At 35.1% G+C, this 21,697-nt stretch overlaps 2 protein-coding genes across 2 annotated transcripts; both read right to left on the bottom strand.

Annotated features, from left to right (window-relative positions):
- Positions 1–6,621: 6,621 nt before the first annotated feature.
- On the bottom strand, positions 6,622–7,530 carry LOC143391662 (olfactory receptor 4C11-like). Its single transcript, XM_076844423.1, has one exon. It carries the CDS (start codon positions 7,528–7,530, stop codon positions 6,622–6,624), a length of 909 nt encoding a protein of 302 aa, XP_076700538.1.
- A 12,771-nt stretch (positions 7,531–20,301) lies between these two features.
- On the bottom strand, positions 20,302–21,240 carry LOC143390284 (olfactory receptor 4P4-like). Its single transcript, XM_076842758.2, has one exon. It carries the CDS (start codon positions 21,238–21,240, stop codon positions 20,302–20,304), a length of 939 nt encoding a protein of 312 aa, XP_076698873.2.
- Positions 21,241–21,697: the final 457 nt, after the last annotated feature.

Here is a 21,697-nt window from a genome sequence, read left to right as displayed (position 1 = left end):
ATATCTTCCAAATGTTTTTGAATCAACCATTCTTTACCACTTCTGAAATGCAATAGCATTTATCACTTTGGTAGTACTACTCGGATTATCAAACACATCCACATCATTAATTTACTGGGGCTTTCTATCTATCATGTATGTAGGACATAAACCTGCTGTTAATTTATAAAGACAGGAAAAAAAACTAAGATTGATATTTAAATCTGAAATATCTACAACCTGAATTAGAAGATTCTTAACTTGGAAAAGCACCATGTTGTGATGTACAATATTGGGGATGTAAAACTCACAAAACAATCATTTTAACGTGTATTGTTTTTACATTTGTTTTGTTTCTCACGAATTTTTTCCCCTTAAGGTCAAAGGAAGAGGTTTTACATGTCCTCCTGATATTAATTCATATTTTTATGTGTGTGTGTGTGTGGTTTGGAGACAAAATGTCACTAGAGCTAGGCACATCCCCTAATGCCTGGCACAGTGGTGCACACCTCTAATCCCTGCTACTTGGGAGGCTGAGACAGGAAGATTGCAAGTGTGAGGTCAGCTTGGGCTACTTAGGGGGACCCTATGTCAAGATTTTGTTAAAAAAAAAAAAGACTTGGGATGTAGTTCAAATGTAGAATGCTCCTGCCTTCAACCCTAGTATCATAAAAATCAAGCATCAAAAACAAAACAACAAAAACAACAATAACAAAAACATCATCTAAGAACCAATGTACTCACCTCAAATCCTCAGACAAAACCAGCCAAATTCAGAATGGAAAAATTTGTCAAAATGACATTAATAAACAGATAACCTGTTGGCATGATGGATACCACAATTACTGAAAGCAAGGGATGCAGCCTTGTGTGGACAACAGAGGCAGGTGGAATACAGCTCCAGGGGTCTCCTATGATTCCATGCTCCAGAGGGTAGACTGCAGTGAGGAGCTCTGCTGCTCCTTCAGGCCTCTCTCTAGAACTACCCAACCTTCCCAGATTTAGTCCAATACATCTAGAAAATCTCTATACTTACTTTATTTCTATCCAGAATTTCCCATTCTTTGTTGGAAAACTGACATGTTCCCAAGATGGTTTGTCCCCACAACCCAGATTTGAGAGTAAAATAATCTACTTTCCTTGAGCTCCTTACTTTATGTAATTGCATACCATGATTCCTGCTCACTGACCAAGAGATGCCCTGGAGAACAGCTTGGCATGTGGTTCAGAGCTCATCATAAAATTCAGGACCATTGCTCATGCATTGTGTATCTGGCTGTCCCAAATATAATCAAACCAATATACAGTTATTTCTCTTTCTAAGCATTATGAGACAGCAGGAGCATTGTGAGGAAGCAAGGGTAGAATGAACAACCCATGGAACAAGTCTGTATATGAGTAAATATTGAGAAAAAGGAAAAGCTCTTAATTCAAAATGTTTTCAGGCACTCCCTCCCATGCTTGATCTATCTATCTATCATCTATCTATCTATCTATCTATCTATCTATCTATCTATCATCTATCATCTTTCATCTTTCACTTTCATTATACAGTGTTTAGCCTATAAAACATCATCATGTTTACTCTGAACAATAATGATTTTACTTGTAAGTATCATAAATGTGTCAAGTACAAGCTATGCTTGTATAATATCATTTACAAAACAGGCAAAGAATACTAATCATGTACGGTGATAAACCATATGTACTTAAGACTCTCACTCAGAGATGGAAAAGCAGGCATTCTTTAGTTGCTTGTCATAGTCATTATTTCCAATAGCCACTTCTCTGAGTTCTGACCATGCATAATCTCTTCTCATTTTCTTGTACCCACATAACTACTGAGGATGTATTCTGCCTAGAAACTTAAACATTAACAGACTTTTTCGTTTTTCCATTTGAATGAATTGTGGTAAATCTTAAGGACAGCATCCCTTTCCCCCACAGAATGATGGTTTTCACATGCAATGCTCATAAATTATTGGTTGAGTTTAAAAAATCATTTTCTCCCAATAATTATTTTCATTAATTTTTTCCTATATTAACATTAATCTAAGAAGCCACTTTGTGTTGTTCTGTTTTAAAAAATATCTTTCATTCCAGAGTATATGTCAATAGTATAGTCATATAGAATTCTATAGGAGACCTATAGAATTAAATTTGAAAGTTATATTGGATTAGTTTATCCTAATGTCTGTCTGTCCACAAAGATAATAATCTCTCACCTGTGAGAGGGATCTCTGAATTAATGTCAGGTATGCTCATCCGTTTTTTGATAGTGCCCTTTTTGTAGAACACTGGAAAGAAAAGCTCCGCTCTATATTTTGGAGGGGTATTTTAAAACACGGTGATGTAAGTTATTAGTATGCAAGTGAGTATTATTCCCCAAGGTTTCTTTGCTATGCTACCCATCAGCATTTCAATTGCAATACACTTCCAAGTTCTGGGCTTCTACTTTGACTACAAGAATAGCAAGCAGCTGGGCACAGTGACACATGTCTGTAATCCCAGCAACTCAGGAAGCTGAGACAGGAGGATTGAGAGTTCAAAGCCAACCTTGGCAAAAGCAAGGCACTAAGAAACTCAATGACACTCTGTCTCTAAATAAAATACAAATAGGTCTGGGGATGTGGCTCAGTGGCCAAGTTCCCCTGAGTTCAATCCATAGTACCCAATAAAGAATAGTAAGCAAAACTTCCTTACAATAAGTCAGATACAAACAAGGGTTTTGACATGTTAAGTACTTCAGGCTGAACAAAGGTCCAGGATAAAAGAGAAAAATCACCAATGGATAATGAAGTAGATAAAAGAGATGGAGAAGAAGGAGGAGAAAGAGGAAGAGGAGGAGGAGGAGGAGGAGGAGGAGGAGGAGGAGGAGGAGGAGGAAAAAACTGTGTCATTAGCAAAAAAGGAAGTGGATAATCAAGACAGGACTCTACTCCTATCCAATGCCCTATGTTGCCTCATCTTGCTCTACAAGACAAGTTTTCCATTTGCAAGTATAATCTAAGGTCGATGTTGCATTCTGAAATCACAGGTTCCATGCTGTAGGCTCCAGATATCCTCCACTACAAAACAACAAATTTATAACAAATATTCTGGGGATTAATTAATAAGTACCTTGAGCATGGACTGCAAAATAATTTTCAAATTAATTTCCACTTGTTTTGTTAACTCCTATGAGTAAAAAGACACCCCATGACAAAGACAATTGTGTTGAAATGATTTTATTTCACCGAATACTTATTGACTACTTTTTTGTACACTATATTATGTTTTTGTCACCTTGTATAAGTTGTATTTTCAATTCACATACACATTCCATAAGATATAGATCCACAATAGTTCATGAGAAAAACGTGAAGCTCATAGATGTTAAGCTGCTTGCTCAGCTTACATGCTTAGTAAATTCAGTAACAAGATTTGCACTAATGATAGTCTCACTCCACGGTTTTTAATATTTCCACATATTTTTCTTTTTAAATATTTTTAGTTGCATATGGAACACAATATCTTTGTTTATTTATTCTTATGTGGTGCTGAGGATCAAACCCAGGGTCTCACACCTGCAAGATAAGCACTCTACCACTGAGCTATAGCCCTAGCCCTTCCACACATTTTTCTATACCAGTTAAAGACCACAATGACAAACAAACGAAGAATCCTAGAAAGCTGTAGAACACGTTTCTTATTGGCTGAGTGATGTGGCCTCAGGTTGTGGAGCTTAAAATCCAGAGTAGGTTATTGAGGTCATGTGAAGTCAGGTATCCATGGGGTATGCAGATAGAAAAGTTTCAGTTGACAGATGAAGACCTGAAGATCGATGAAGGTTTTTTTAAAAGTTTGAATTCCCAGACAGGGCTGTAGAATTTGTTTTGGTAATAATTATTTTAAAATACTAATTTAAATTATGATATTGAGTGAGTTCATCTGAGAAACCATTTGAGATACTGGAAAAGTTAATCACCTTTAAAATGTAAATTGACACCAATCTCCAGCCAAAGCTTAGTTTTGGAGTCCCTATCCACACTTCAACATGACTGATCTAAAGAGAAATTATGAATTCTAATTGTTCTTGCATTTTAGGAACTTAATTTGTTTGAAAATTATCTTTGATAGGAGACATGGTTGAAAAATCCTCTGTTGAGGTACCACAGTATGTGTGCTTGTGCGTGTGTGTGTGTGTGTGTGTGTCTTAGTGTTATGCAGGGAGAAGATTAAACAAATCTATGATGGACACATATTCCCATACTGTATTAAATATGAGACCCTCATTGTGCCTGGTGTGTCAATTGTGGGACACCAATGTGAGCACTAGGCTTTATTATACTTCTGGAAACAAACAAACAAAAATGGACACACAAACAGAATAAGAAGAAGCTACATAGGGAAAGAAAAAAATGGAAGATGTTTTTGAATATCAAAAGCACTAGTAGTCAAATTAAAGCTGAGAAAATAAGCTAGGCATGGTGGCATATGCCTATAGGACACGGTCATCTGAAGGTTGAAATGAAATAACTACAATGACCAGGCAGTTATTTGTTGCTTAGGCAACAAAGACCCTGTCTTGAGAAACAAACAGCATACTGCAGTGACATAGCCACATCAATGTTTTTAGCATCTCAACACACAATAGCTAACCAAGGGAATCAACCTAGGTGCACTTCAACAGATGAATGGATAAAAAAAAAAAAAAAATGTGGTATGTACCCAGTGGAATGATGGCCTTTGCTGATAAATGGATGGAGCTGGAGAATGTCATGATAAGCGAAATAAGCCAATTCCAAAAAACTAAAACCTGAATGTTTTCTCTGATATGTGGATTCATAAAAAGGGGGCAGGGGCTAGGGAAGAATAGAGTTACTCTAGATTAGGCAGAAGGGAGTCAGGGGCAATATAAGGTTAGAAAGGATAGTGGAATGAATCAGACATTATTACCTTATGTGCATATATGATTACATGACCAGTGTGATTCTACATCATGTACAACCATATGATTGATAAGTTTTACTCCATTTATGAACAGTGTGTCAAAGTGCATTCTATTGTCACGTATAACTAATTAGAACAAATAAAAACAAACAAACCCAAACTGTGAAAGTGAAGAAAAATATATACTTTTGTAAAGTTCTGTGACACCATATCCATCTAAATCACTATTTTAGAGTGACTACCCATTGTTAAATATGATTGACCTAAAGAGAAAGTATGAATTATAATTATCTTTGCATTTTAGGAAGTGAATGGGTTAAAAAATCATCTCTGACAGAATACATGGTCAAAATTGGCCATATTTTCCCATTTAATAAAGCTGAGGCTGGGTACATTATGATTTACTGAAACTAAGGATTATTGACTTATCATGATACAGATCAAGGCTTGCAAAACTACCATGGAGCTGTTAATTTGCTCCTCCCACTTGGGCATGACAATTCCATTAACAATTGTAAGTTGTGCATAATCAATACAAACCCTTTTTAGACAGCACAAATAAACTGGTGGTGCATGCTTATAATCCCAGCATCTTGAGAGTTCCAGGAAGGAAGATTGATAGTTCACAGCCAGCCTCAGCAAATTAGAAATACCCTAAGCAACTTAGTGAGACCCTGTCTTTAAATAATACAGATTTAAATAATACAGATTAACTTTAAATAATACAGATCATACCATTTTTGTTTTCCAACTGGATTGTATATCTTTGCTTTTCAGTCTCTAAAACTATGTTGTATCTTCAGTATAGTTAAAACAAACAAATAAAAAACTTTCAGTTTAGTTTGCAACATCTATTGTTATATCTTTCTATTTTTTGAGTCACACAGTTTTTTTTTTATTATAACTTCAATGTTCTAATTCTACCTGAATATTTCAAGATTTTTCACTAGCACATTTAGGAATCTCATATAGTGTTTTATTTTAGTAGCCAAAGGAAACAATAAATAAATAATAACAAATTTAGAATGTAATAAGTAAAGCATCTGATTAAAAAAATGTAATTTTTCAAACAGAAACTAGCCATGAGATGAAATGTGAAGTCTTGATACACTGAATCCATTCCTTTGTCCTAAAATGTTCATGAAGAAGCCCAATACTTTGCTGGAAATCTGTTATATAGAAGAAATTAAATACAAATCACTGTACATTATTGTTGATGCTCACAAGTTTGAACAGGTTTTAATTTTATAAATGTCTTCCTTCTTACCAAACTTGTTTGCAGACAGTGTCATGAGATGTAGCTCACAGGCACCAAGGCTAGAACTGAGCTCTCAGAAACACTATGAGCCAGAATTAATATTTTGGGGAAGCTTATGTCTATGAGTCAAGACAACAACTCATAAGTAAGGAAATCAAATGTAATGATATTACAATTCAAAGGGGTAGTCAGGATGGTAGAAAACAAAAGTCTCTAAAAATTCTATTGCAACAAGATTATTTGAATACTCTAGCTCTGACACACAAATAAACAGGAACTAATATGGTATATTAACTTAAAAGATTAAGAACCTTAAAACTTATGCAATAAGAGTAAGATACTTCCACAATATTCAGACATGATTGCATTCAATATTTGTACTTATCACCAAATCATAACTGAATAAGTATGAGACATGGTCCTCAGTTCATCCCATATTTTCTGATGCAGTTTTAACATGCCACCAGCTTTCTTATGGCACTTTTCACCTCTGCATTCCTCATTGTGTAGATGAGTGAGTTGAGGAAGGGTGTGCCAATGGTGTAAAAAACTGACACCATTTTGTCCATGGTGAACGTCATGGGGGGCCGTGTATATATGAATATACAGGGACCAAAGGACAAGACAACAACCATGATGTGAGACGTGCAAGTGGACAGTGCTTTTTTCCTCCCTTCTGCACTGTGATTTCTCAATGAATGCAAGATGACAAAGTATGAGATCATCAAAATCACGAAACTGCTGGAACAAATTGCCCCACTGTTAGACACCAACAGCAGATTGGTCATATATGTGTCCATGCAGGCGAGTTTTAACAAGGGCTGCAGATCACAGCAGTAATGGTCAATCAAGTTAGGTCCACAGAAGGGCAATCTCAAGGTCAGGATAATCTGAGAAATGGAATGTACAAAGGACCCTATCCAGGCAAGGACAATCAAGATGTGACAGACCTGCCTCCTCATGATCCTTGGGTAATGCAAAGGCTTACAAATGGCCACATAGCGATCAGCGGCCATGAGGATGAGGACAAAGATCTCCATGCAGCCAAACAAATGCAGTGCAAAGACCTGTGTCATGCACTCATTGTAGGATATGACTTTCTTTGCAGACACAGCATCCACAATTAATCTAGGAGTTATGGAAGTGGAAAAGCAGGAATCAACAAAGGACAGATAAAATAAGAAGAAGTACATGGGGCTTCCAAGCGTCCGGCTGCACTTGATGGTCACAATAATGAGCATATTCCCCACTACAGTCCCCATATAGAAAATTAAGAAGATTAAAAACACCATTTTCTGACTCAGAGGATCCTGTGTCAATCCTAGCAATACAAACTCAGTCACATTGTTCTTTGGCTGCATCATCTCAGTTGATGTGTGGGTGTCATGGATTGGAAAACCTCAATCTGCAAAGGAGAAAAGAAGAAAATGTAAAATAAATACTAAACATGTGCTTTGAACATAAATTATCAAACATAAAACTTTCCAAGGGATTATCATTTAAGGTTTTATTTTTTCTGAATAAAATTGAATTTCTAAAATTTATTTAATGCATTTACCAATTATATGTGAAAATAAGGAAATAACAAACTAATAAAAAGCAAGGGCTTCCTCAAGAAAAGTAAACATGACTCTATTGAACTTGTTATCAGAGTATAAATATCCAACCAAATGTGTTTCACTGGTTTTCAGTAAGGACTTATCAATATCAGGACTTATCAATATCAGGATGGTGCATTGCAAAACTACAGAAAACTTACAATTTCCTTCAATTGCTATTGAAGGAAATAATAAAAGGCTTTTCACATTATTGGAACCTAGAGATACCATTAAAATACAGAGTGATATATATATATATATATATATATATATATATATATATTATATTATTATATATTATAGTGTTATATATATATATATATATATATATATATATATATATATATATATATATATGTTCCAGTGATGATTGTTTGAATATTTGATGTTACTTAACCCATTATATTCCTTTGTCCTTTATGTAGGACACCTGTAAAATGATGAATTGAGCAATTCCATAAGTGTCCTACAAAATATAGGTTTTTATAGATAATCTACATGTAATATCGGGGATAATATATTAATAGAATGTAAGCATAGAGGTGGGGGAAGAGGGCAGGAAAGAAAAAATAAACATAAAAAATTAGCATTGTGTGACAATCCAATCAGTCTGGTCTAGCAGCACGGAGCACTTTTAACCCTGAACTAACTTTATGTCCTTAAAAGTTACTTATTGAATGTTCTAGTTCTTTTCAATTCAACTTAAGCCTTTATTTTAAAACATTTTTTAATTATACTTTTTGTTCAAAGTTAAAATTTCCCATTTAAATTTTTTCTTTTTCTAGGTACTCAGCAAGTTTTCATATAATATAAACAGACACTAAGAACATTATGGAGAAAAAGAGGGAGAACAGCTGACATGAATAAAAACATTCCTCTAATTTTCAAGTTTATGAGTGGCACTAGGGGTTTATAAAATCATTTCTGGATGCTTCATTTATAAATTAAACTTCCAATGGAGTTTTTAGTAAGTAAACACTTGAGTATTCTATACCCTGACTTCCAATAAGAAAAGATAGATACAAAAAGGGAATTCATATTAATTTTCATTCATTAAACACTGAACACATTGATTTTTTACTTTATATCATATATTCCAAATAATAGCCCCATCAACAGCAAAAGATATGGCAAAATGGTGTGTGTGATATATATATAATATTTGACATATAAAACCATGATTTCTTCAAGTACAAATGGGTCGCAGATCAGTATTAAAAACCACAGGACAATTTAATAGAGAGAGCATATGAACCAATGCTCCATTTCATTCAGAGTTTAATGCATTCAAATTAAAATTCCAATTGGATATCTTTTGTGCCTATATCAGGTCGATGAAGCAATACTTTGATTACTGTATTTTAACAAAAGATGTGTAGAAATGTGTCAGAAACAGTCAATTTCAGCTATCTTTGATGGGAATTTAAGGGCTTACAAGCTCTTAGATAGTGATCTCAAAGCCTGTAATCTCATGCCTGCATACAGACATTGATCCAGAGATTGATTTTACATAGACACAACCACTCAGGCACACACAAAAAAATCATTGTAGAGCTGATAAACAAGTCAAAAAAGCATCAGGGAACGAGATTAGTACTGCACCTTTCAGTGGTAGTTAAAAGCAACATCAAGAATCATCAAAGTGTCAATGAAGTAATCAAGGATGATTAAGCAAATACTAATTACTATTAAGCAAATACTAATTACTTTCAAGCACACATACACAATTGTTTCTAAAATATACTGTAAATTGTAATTCAGATTTCAACAGGGGTCAGGCTCCATGGTGCAAATTTGTAATCCCAGTCACTCAGGAGACCAAGACAGGAGGTTCGCAAGTGCAAAACAAGCCTCAACAAAAGTGAGGCACTAAGCAACTCAGTGAGACTTTAAATAAAATACAAAATAGGACTGGGGATGTGGCTCAGTAGTTGAGTTTCCTTGAGTTTAAAGCTTAATTCCTGCTACCCTCCCTCCAAAATAAAATATTTCAACATGGTATTCTCATAGGATGAAAAAATTGTCATTAACAGAAAAATATGCTTACATATATGTACATCCTTATATAAATGAACATTATCTAAAAGACTATAAAAATATTTGCACAGGGGATACTGCTTTCTTCTCACTCATGATGTGAGGAAGTTATATTTTTTAACTACTCACTTTAATAGTACTTTAAAATATATTATAATCATGCCACAATAAAAAAAGTGGAAAAACCTTACCTTAGGAGAGGGTGTTATTCGCATCAGCATGTCATTGATCCATCACAACTGCCCTCTGCTGTGTACAGGATGAACATGTTGATTTTAGACAGCACTGAGCTCCGGAAGCAGGACTACTGTGGTGAGTCTGTATAGAGGTAATTGTGAAACTCGGAGCATCATAAACCACCACATGCATTAACTACAGGTTCACTTTCATTGGGTATTTTCTAAATATATTCTTTACAGAAGCTCTTTAGGAAACAGAGATGAAGAGAATATTTTTGGCTTCTATGAATTAAAGTAATATAAAATATGTTCATTTATATCAATATGTCTATTTTCCTTCCATATCTGTATGGATAGATAGATTTAGATAGGTAAGCATCCTAATACATTTACATGGCACTGCATGTGTGTGTGTGTGTGTGTGTGTGTGTGTGTGTGTGTGTGTGTGTGTTTATAGGCATACGAATGATATACGTTGGAGTAAACTAATATTAGAGAATTGAGAGATTTTCTATAGGTAAAAATAGATATTTTTCCATACCATTCTATGCTTACCTACTATTGAAGAAAAGGTATTTCTACATCCCACAATAACCATGGCAACATCTAAAATATCAAAAATATTATTTTTATTTATACTTTGCAATCCCATCTATCAACAATCATATTTACTAGCGCCCATTTCCATCAGGATATACAGTATCTGGTTTTTTTAAATTTTATTTATTGGTACTTAGTTGTACATGACAGTAGAATCCACTTTGATAAATTATACAAGAATAGGATATATCTTATTCTAATTAGGACCCCATTTTTGTGGATGGACCCAATGGTGAAGTTCACTAAGGAAAATTATGTTACACTTATTCTACTGTTTTTCAGAATATCATGCTAAGTGAAAAAAAAAATCCAGTCCACAAAAATGGACTGGTTGAATTCAACAAAGGTTGAATGTTTTCTCTGATATGTAGAAGCTAAATCACAATAAAGGAAAGGAGAGGAAGAAGAGAAACTCAGTAGATTAGACAAAGGGGAAAGAATGTAAGGAAGGGAGGATAGGAATAGAAAAACAGTAGAATAAATCTAACATTTTTTAAAATCATGTTCTTATTTTAGATTGTAAAGCATTCCTATAAAATACCTTAAAGGTCTTTTGCTTCAACAAAGCCCTGGAGTGTATTAAATACTAGCTTTGACATTAATCTGATTCATTTTCTGCTAGTTGGAATACAAATCATACCCACCTTACCAACTTCGGCAAGATTGGAATGCAAGGTTAGAATGAATGTTCATCTGCCCTCTTTCTAAAGTAATTTAGAGTCTGTCTATTCAAATGAGTATTTTAAAAGTGCTTCTAAGTCAATGCCTGATTATTCTGCAATCAGGATGACTTTGGCCTCACCAAGAAGTTTATGTTCTCACCTGCATGCTAGAAGGAAAGTTAAATTGGCTGGAAATCTATTCAGCACTTTCTGAAATCTATCCCCACACAGGATTTTCACTAGGACTTTCCTCCCTTTTGCCTGCCTTGGAGGTGTATTTCAAATGAATGATGCAAACCATAGGAGTGGTGGAAGGAAATTCCCTCAAGTGTTCCTTCCCCCTCAGGAGAAAAATGAGTTATATATGATGAGTAACTTAATCTTCAATTTATTTCAGATTATGGGATAAAGAGGGTGTTTATTCTTGCCATTAAGGTACTAATTTGGGTGATACATGATGCTTTTGACTAGGAAAAAAATATAGGAACTGGATCTATGGTTCCAATACTGTCTCCAATAAAATGACAGGGCCTTCTTGAAAGAGTTTCTGCTTCCAGATCTGGGCTGGGAATACACAAGAGCAAATGGAGTGTCTTACAGTGGTAGAGAATGAGGATGTACTGAAACACAGTGATGGGTATGTGAGATAGGGACATGGGGTCTATTGATAGAGCCGAGAGCTGTCAAAACTGTAAAAATATAGCAGCAACATAAGTAAGTAAACCATACTGAAATATAACCTGAAGTATGACATATCCATCAAGAGTCCACAGTGCTATAATTGAATAAATAATTAAATACATAAAGGGGAGTAGAGAAACTCCTAATAAAAGTTTGAAGTATTTACAGAAATAAGGTGTCCTGGAAATTTCAGAAGACACCCATGACTCTTCTTGTGGGCTGTGCAGAGTGACTTCCTTCCAAACAAGACAGTATGGAATGGGGATGAGCGGCTACAGATAGGAATGTGACCATGGCTGCCTCAGTCAAGTGGGCAAGTTCCCAGCAAGTGTGAAGTCACACTGGTGGCACATACCCACTGATGTGTTGGAAATGAAACTACTTCCTTAGTATTCCTTCCTCCAAAAGCTCCCCATTCAAGGCCTGAAAAATAGCAGGCAAGCGATAATTGAGGATGTTTGCTCGCAATGTTTGATTTGTGTTCCTGAAAAGTGTCAAAGTCGTGGAAAACAAAGACAGTGTCCCTGTCAATTTGTACTGTCTAAAACATAATAACTAAGTCAACGTGTCATCCTGGACAGGATTCTGGCAGGATGTAAAAATAAGGATACCTGAATAAAATATGAATCTCAGTTAATAATCATGTACTAATATTTATTCATTTGTTTTGAAAAATGCAATCAAAAAATTAGCAAAAGACCTAAACAGATACTTCTTAACAGAAGAAATACAAATGGAAAATAAATTCATGAAATAATGTTCAATATCTTTAGCAAGCAGGAAAAAGCAAATCAAAGCTCCTTTGAGATTTCATCTCACTCCAGTCCAAATGGCAATCATCAAGAATAAAAATAATAATAGACGCTGACAAGGGTGTAGGGGAAAAGGTACATTCGCACAATGCATTTGACTGCAAATTAGTGCAGTCACTTTGGAAAGCAGAATGGAGATTCCTTTACAGAGTAGAAGTGGAATCACCATCCATCTGCTTTTCCACTCTTTGGTATTTATTTAAAAGAACTAAATCAGCATATTGTAGTGATACAGGCACAAAAATGTTTATAGAAGTGCAATTCACAATAGCCAAGTTATAGAACCAGTCCAGGCATCCATGAGAAGATGAATAGATAAGGAAAATATGGTACATATATACAGTGAAGTTTCACTGAGTCCTAAAGAAGAATGAAATTATGTTATTGGGTGGAAAATGGATGGAACTGCAGAAGTTCATGCTAAGATAAATAAACTATACCCAGAGTTAAGGGTTGACTCTTTTCTCTCTAATGTAAAAGCTAAGGCAAAATAAGGGGGAAAGTGAGGGAAGGAAATATGAAAATAGAAGGGAGATTAAACGAAGGAGCTATTGAAGCTCAGATAATTACCACGCCTCATCCTAATAGGCTATTGCTATTCTGCTGCTTTCAAGTTTTTGACACCATAGATGAGTTTTGCCTCTTCTAAAAACTTATATAAATGAAACCATAAGTAATGCACTCTTTTATACATGGGTTCTTTCACTCAGGAAAAAATTTTGCTATTCATTGCAGGTATTGTGCAGATCAGTGCTTCTCTCCTTTTTCTTGCTGAGGTGTATTTCATTGTATGTATATACCAGAGTCTTCATTTTTTTCTGTTGATAGACAATTGAGTCTCTTCTTGTTCTTGCCTATTATTCACAAACCTGCCTAAATTGTACAGTACAGTCATTTTATAAACTTACTGAATTTCTTGGATAAACATCTGGGAATTGCATTGTTAGGATGCATTTTAAGTGCATATTTACTTACTTGATGAGCAGTCAAAACTTTATTGGAAGTTGTGCATGGTGGTGCATGTCTGTAATCCCAGAGGTTCAGGAGGCTGAGACAGGAGGATTGTGAGTTGAAAGTCAGCCTCAAGAACTTAGTGAGGCCCTAAGCATCTCAGTGAAACCCTGTCTCTAAATACAATATAAAAAAAGGCTGGGGATGTGGCACAGTGTTTGAGAGCCACTGGGTTCAATCCCCAGTACAAAAAAAAAAAAAAAAACAGAACTTTATTCAATATATCATTTTACATTATCACAACCATGGAAACCATATTTACAAGTGGAATTTTTCTCACCATATGCAGTGATTTCCACCTGGCCCTTGCTATCCCATTTTCTTTTCTAGATTATTGCATCATCCTCCTGATTACTATCTCAGATTCTGCTCTTGAGACTCAGAAGAGGAGAGGAATCTTTTAAAATCACAAGCCACAAATTCACAAATGACTTTCTCTGTATATTTCTGATCTCACTTGTCATCATTCTCTTTCTTTTTCACAAAGAACTTCTTGATTTTATTCCCACAGAGTAAGTGTATCCCATGTGCACTTGCTGTTTCATGTGAATAAAACTGAATACATACAGTTTGTTATTGTCGGTCAAGTTTTCCCAACCTAGGGACTATGGATATTTAGGGTCAGATCAGAAGTTTGTTTATGTAAGGAGCTTTCTCATACATCCGAGACTGTTGAGCTTTCAACCAAGCCATCTTAGATGTATGACACACATTGAGGTCGACCAGAAGAAACACAGACACAATTCACATTCATGTGACTTCTCAACTAGGAACTAATCCCATTCCAGGAGGATATGTACCATTCTCTCCCCAGTGAGAGTGACACAAAATTTCAGTAGCACTTCTCTTGAATGGAGAAGCAGTGTTCCAAATGTTTAATAAACCATGCATTTACAGACTTTAATATGCAATGCATTGAATCTCTAATTTACATTAAGCTACACTGTTCAGTATGACTATGAATACATGTTATGAATATCTATGAATCCCAAGTAAAGGAATTAATGTTCTATTCCTTCATCACATTTGAGATGAGGAGAGGAAGGAGAAGAAGAAGGAGGAAGAGAAGGAGGAGAAAGGAGAAGGCAAAGGAGGAGGAAAAGGAGGAAAAAGAGAAGGTGAATGAGGAGGAGAAGGAGGAGAAAGCAAAGGAATGAGTAGACAAAGGAGAAGAAGAAGGAGGACAAGGATGAGAAGGAAGAAAATAATTCTCCTTCCACTTAATCCAGCACATGTTTTTCCTTTTGGTAATAGACAACCATTTGGAGTTTTTTTTTTTTTTAAATACTTCTGCTATGACTTGAATATCAAGGCATTTACTTAGTAATGAATGTACTCTCCCATTTTTATTGGTATTATCCATGAACAGAAAGTGTTTCATAACCATGTTGTTTAATCTATTCAGTTGAGAATCAGTGAGGAAACTGTCCATGCTACTCAATGGTCATTAGATATAACTTCTTGCATGTAGGTAGCATGTTGTTGCAGCCCTTGGCCTTCACCCCTTAGCGTTCTCTTTCACATATACACCCACAGTATCACACACCTATATCCTGTCTCCATCATTTTAAAACTTATTTTTCTAATTTTCTCTTTCTCAACAGTGCTTTGAAAGAGTAAATTTGTAAATCTTAGTGAAAAATATAAAGGAAAGAGGCAGAAAAGTGAAGGAAAAAAATTGTCCTGGGTATCCTTGAACTTGTGATCCTCCTGCCTCAGCCTCCTAAGAAGCTATTATTATAGTTCAGCAACACCATGCCTGACTAAATGTCTGCAGTTTCTTACATTCTGTTCTAAAAATGTCCTTTGAAACCCAATGAAGAATCTGTATTTAATTTGAAGTTGTAGTTAGCTCTGTAATACCTGGTTTTGTATTGGATTTTCTTCTATCTCTACCTCTTTTATATTTCCTTCAAACCTTTTTGCCTGTAATTGCATTACTTTATAAAGTATTGGCACATAAATGTTGCTTCAGGCTTTGTTTTCTAGGAAATACAAGTTAAAATATGAATTATTCAAGGTTAAGATATTATTTAAAAAATTAGGAGGACTATTTTTACAGTGGATTAAGCTTTAAAATAGCAAAATTATCCTCCACTGGGAGGTTTAAGGTTAAACTTCATATTACATCTACAAATGTAAACAAAGTACACATATTTGTAGTCAGCATCAATGGTTGATTCCATCTTGATTCTGTAGATAGTATGATATAGTCAATTATTTTGGATGGAAAATAGTTGTTTATTTCAATACTGGGTTATTTTCCTTTCTAAAAGGAATAACTGCATAAACAAGAGTTTTCTCTTTGTTCAAGAAATACTTTATATAAAGGCAAATTTCACTTAATTTAGTTTGCTATTTTCATTCTAGAAGGATACAGACTACTTTTACCCCTTGAAGAATGTTGAAGGCCACAGCCGAGTCGGGATGACACATGGCATTTTTGCCAGAAGTAGTGGTTGAGAGGTAATGCCAGCAAGCCATTAAGATGATGACTTTTGAGTTCTCCCGGAGTTCCCATTGAGTTCCAGTTGAGCTCTCGCAGGGATTCCTGAAGAGTTCACGTTGGTTGGGGAAGTGCTGGAGGAGGGATTTCCGGTTGGTGGTTCTTGGAGGAGCTTCGTGGCGTTTGGGAGAGTTCCTGGGGAGCCTGTGTGGAGTGTGCTGGTGGAGTTCAGAAATAAAGTTTGTTCCTGCTTCAGTGGCATGGTGAAGGGCAAGCCAAGATTTTTAATGCATTGAAAGTCCTGGGAGGAATAATGATCCCCAGGCATAGAAAGATAAACTTAAAGGAGATAAGCCAGATTTCCTTACTTGATGGCAAAGGATGAATGGAACCAAGCCAGTAAAAACCAGGCCTGGGAAAAGACAATATCCTATGCAAAACTCCATTTGGAAAGGAATCATAGGGTAAAGTTGACCTGATACCTGTATTTCTATAGTTTTTGACCAAATAGCCAGAGGGTCCTGTGTGTTTGTGAGTCACTATTATTGCGCCTAAAAGAAGAGAACATACAGACATGAGTAGAAATTAAAGCCCGCCCAGGCCCATTGTCCCCAGAGCCCACTGCTCTGGAAAGTCACCACAGAATCTGTTCATACTATGTTATCCCAATGTTCTGTGAGATATATACTTTATTGATAATAGAATTATGGAAGATGAAGGAGAGAAAACAACAGTGATCTTGCCACTAGCTTTGTTTGAAATGTACAGTAGTCTATTTTAAATGCAAATTTTAAAATTGAATACAAATGTAAGAATTATCTCATGTATTCAGTACAAAATCACACTGCAAGAAAACCTTTTTCTTGACCAAACATCAATGAGAAACACCTCATTCAAAAGGAGATTACCTACAAGAAAACAGTTCTGACTCATATTTATGGAAAAATGTTTTCTCAATCTTCAGAGACCTTGATGGAGAAAAACACTTGAGCAATTCACTGATGGAATTTAATATGGTTAAGAGCCTCTCCAGAGAGGTGAATCAACTTGTGCAATGATGTGTCTGCTCAATATTTGCAACCAGACATTCCTGTGTTAATATGGTCTAAAAATCCTATTCTACTCCACTTTACAATTTTTTTCTTTTGTATATCAATCTCAACAACAAAATTTTTGATCTATCATTCATGAACATTTCCCACTTACTGAAAATCTTGAAATAAAACTTTAGAAGTTGCCATCAATTTGTATAAGGTTTAAAAATCTTTGTAGCTTGACTGCTTAACTGTCTCAAGATTGCAGTTTGATGCTAAGAAAATTTGTAAGCCACTGAGTTTCACTATACTAATCTGAAAAAAAAAGCTAGTTTATTATTTTGAACTAGAGTTTATGGGTCCTCTCCTTAAGAAAAATAATCCGCATAAATGCCTTCTCTGGATTGAAATAATATTTTATTAAAAATTACTTAAAAATATATGGACAAAACTCTTGTAATTGTAGCTCTTTTATGATGATTTTAAAAATCCAAATGAAATATACATGTTAAAATTCTTAATCTAAATTTTGTATAACAAAATAAACTTATAGATCTAATTGCAGTAATAAAACAATTTTAAGCTGTCTCTACTGTAAACACCATTCTTATTTAATGTTATTCTATTACCCTATGAAGTAGTCACTATTATCACTATCTTATGGAGGAAGAAAACATAGCTGGCCTTCAACAAGGAATATTCTGTCCATCTTCATATTCAAATATCAGTTGTTACCAATTTTAGATTATTATTAACTTTAATCATAAGAAATAATTGTAATCATAACAATAAGTAATTAAACTTTCTCCATAATTTGACAGTTTATATAAAATCTTTTTACTCGGCAAAAAATTAAAAAGTTAACCCAAAATAAAATATTGAAAAGTCAAACATTTTCAGGTCTCATATTTAGGTATTTAATCCATTTTGAGTTGACTTTGTTTTAAATATTCATTTTTTAGTTATGTATTTTTCAGTTCATACAATAACTTTATTATATTTATTGATTTTTATGTGGCTGAGGATCAAGCCCAGGGCCTTGCACATTGTAGGGTGAGTACTCTGCCGCTGAGCCACAACCCCAGCCCCTTGAAGCTGATTTTTTTTATATGGTGAGAGATTGAAGTCTGTTTTTATCCTTCTGCATTCTTCCACCATTTATTCAAGATAGTTCCTTTTTGTTGAGTGTTTTCTCATTAGTTCAAAGGTTACCCTGAATGAATTACTTCAGATTAGCATGTATGATGGTGTACTCTGCATGATAATTTCATTAAAGGTTTAGCTAATGGTGTCAATTGCTCTAATAAAAAAACTTGAATTTTAGCATCTATAAAGACATATCTTTTCTTTAATTCTCCAACTACTTTTCTCCATTTGAACACCTGTAAAACTTTACCCACACAGTGCTATGAAATTTTTTAAAAATTTCACTTATATATTAATTTAAAAGTTCAGTCCCTGTTTGTTTTTTTCTCCCTAACCTTGATCATATGATGCCTAACTTCACATAGTCTTGTTATCTTCACGATGCCAAAAAATTTATTTTATTTTTACTTTCAATTTTGCAGTACTGGGGATTGAACACAGGGTCTTACACCTGGTAGCTAATTGTTCTACCAGTGAGCCACATCCCTATCTCAAAAAAATGCTAGTTTACTCAGAAATTTAAAAAGAAGAAACATTTGATCACTGAAAATTACAATATAATTCCATAGGTATTTCTGCATATCCAGATATATGAAAGTTCTATAGGAAATTGGAAATATGTAGATTTAATTTTGATGTTAATGGACAAATTTAATTTAGGCATACTCTGGAATGACTTTCAACAGTAGTGTTTATATTCTGTTTCCAATTTCATGACACTAAGTAATAAGTGAAGTTTCCACAATATCTCTGCATTTATTCTTTTGACAAATATGTCCATACTTCCTATACATTTGCTAGTACATAGACATCTGATTTCCAAACACAGTGCTGATTTTAGTCTTCTCTTTTTTTTATTTATTGATTGTTCAAAACATTACAGAGCTCATGATATATCATCTTTCATATATTTGACTCAATCGGGTTATGAACTCCCATTTTTACCCCAAATTCAAATTGCAGAATCACATCGGTTACACACTCACATTTTTACATAATGGCATATTAGTGACTGTTGTATTCTGCTACCATTCCTATCCCCTACTATCCCCCCTCCCCTCCCCTCCCCTCCCATCTTCCCTCTCTACCTCCTCTGCTGTTGTTCAATTCTCTCCCTTTTTTCCCCTCCCCCTTGCCCCTCATAACCTCTTATAATTTTGTGTAACATTGAAGGTCTCCTACCATTTTCATATGCTTTCCCTTCTCTCTAGTCTTCTCTTTAATTGTAATTTTTTCCTATTCATTCAAATTAGGAAATAAATTACATGGTTACCATACCTAATATCAACACCACAGTTTCATTACAATACAAAGGAGAACTTTTTGCCAAATACTTCTGTCATTAATAAAATTAGGTGAATTTTAAAATAATCTCATTAAAATAATTTTAGAAAAAAAAACTCATCCCATTTTTATATAAGTATTGTTACAGACACAAATAATGTATCGTTAAGAACTTACATAAATAATTTTTGCTTTTGAAATTTCTGAAACGGATATTAAATATCTCGAACAAAAAACATACTTTGTAAACCCTTTTGATGTGAAACACAGAGGCAAGATCAATAGACCTTTAGGACAGATGCAATTGCGACGAGTGCAGTTATGTATAGCTGGAGATTCACTCCTGAACCAAACATAAGAGAGATAAGAAAGCTGAGCTCCATGTACCAACCTGTGAAAAACCCAAAGGAAAAAAATATATAACACATATTACCAGGACTGATGAAGGAAATGAGAACTCAAGTATTGGAGGCAGATGTTAAACAAAAAATAAAATAAAGTAGTTAAAGTAAATCGCAATATCATGAACTGAGTGCGATGAGAGTCTAGGTTTAGTTTTGTAGGAAAGCCCAGGCTTGAATAAACTCAAGATAGAGCCAGTGCGACCAGAGCAGTCTGCATAATGAGGGGTGGATGTGTGTTTCAGATGAAATGCTTCCCAATCCAAAGTGGTTTCTGGCACCAAACTTTCCTCAGGGCATTCTTCATCTCCATGTTTCTCAGCGTGTAGATCAGAGGGTTGAACATGGGAGCGATGATGGTGTAGAAAAGAGCAAACACTTTGTCTACTGGAGAAGTGGTGGCTGGTCTAATGTAGATGAAGAGGACAGGCACGAAGAACAAAACCACAACCATCAGGTGGGAACTGCAAGTGGAAAGAGCCTTGCTGTGGCTCTCTGCGGGGTAAGCCCTGATGGTCCATAATATCAAAAAGTAAGACAGCATCAAAACCACAAAGGTCACCAAACCCATCATACCTGAGTTGGCCACCACCAGGATTCCAACTGTGTGTGTGTCAGTGCAGGCCAGTTTCAGCAAAGGGTACACATCACAGAAATAGTGGTCAATTTCATTGGGGCCACAGAAAGGTAGATTGACAGTGAGGAGGCACTGAACAAAGGAATGTAGAAATGCCCCAGCACAGCAAGCAGTGACCAGAGCATTACACCTCTGCCTGCTCATGATGCTGGTGTAGTGCAAGGGTTTGCAGATGGCCACGTAGCGGTCATAGGCCATCACCGTGAGGATGAAGACCTCAATGCCCCCAAAGAAGTGCATGGTAAAGAGCTGGGCCATGCAGTTGTTATATGAAATGATGTTCCTTTCTGCCAGCAAGTCGGTGATTAGCTTGGGAGTCACTGTAGAGGTATAGCAAAGGTCTGAGAGAGCAAGATAATTAAGGAAGAAATACATGGGTTGGTCCCTCAGCTGACTGCATGTGATTGAAATCATTATTAGTATATTTCCCATCCAAATAGCCATGTAACAAAATAAGAATAATAGAAAGCACAAGTTTTTAATTTTCTTGTTCTGGGAAAGTCCCAACAATATAAATTCTGTGACATTATTGATATTTTCCATGGTCCAATGCAGTTCAGGTTCAATAGTTTTAGCTAAAAAAAAAGAGAAAAAAAAAAGATAAGTCAAAATGGGAAACATTGACTTAGTACAATCTGAATTTTAGTACTCATTTATTTAACTCTATCCCTTATTATAAAGTAATTAATTCATCTGGCTAGGCAAGCTATATAATTTACCGTCCCATTCAGGTTGTATTTTGTACTGAAAGGAAATGATTTTAATGTTTATATTTGCTCAAGGCATAAACAAAGATGTTCAGTCTCTTTCCACATGCTATTCAAAGGTCAGCTCATGAGGACACATGTCCTGTCCTAAAGCTTGCTTACTCACTATTTCAGAACAGTGCAGTCAGTGAGGGGCATCGTGCACCTCAAGGTGGAATCCCATCTTTATTTAAGATTTTAATATTTTTACTGTAAATTTTTATTATCTAAATATCATATTAAAATTTTGTATC

The sequence above is a fragment of the Callospermophilus lateralis genome, chromosome 2 (genome assembly GCF_048772815.1).
Source record: "Callospermophilus lateralis isolate mCalLat2 chromosome 2, mCalLat2.hap1, whole genome shotgun sequence".
Classification (NCBI taxonomy): Eukaryota; Metazoa; Chordata; class Mammalia; order Rodentia; family Sciuridae; genus Callospermophilus; species Callospermophilus lateralis.
This window is presented reverse-complemented; position numbering and strand designations above follow the sequence as displayed.

Bases quoted from the DNA above. Each gene is read 5' to 3' on its own strand.
- LOC143390284 (XM_076842758.2), bottom strand. From the start codon at position 21,240: ATGGAAAATATCAATAATGTCACAGAATTTATATTGTTGGGACTTTCC.
- LOC143391662 (XM_076844423.1), bottom strand. From the start codon at position 7,530: ATGCAGCCAAAGAACAATGTGACTGAGTTTGTATTGCTAGGATTGACA.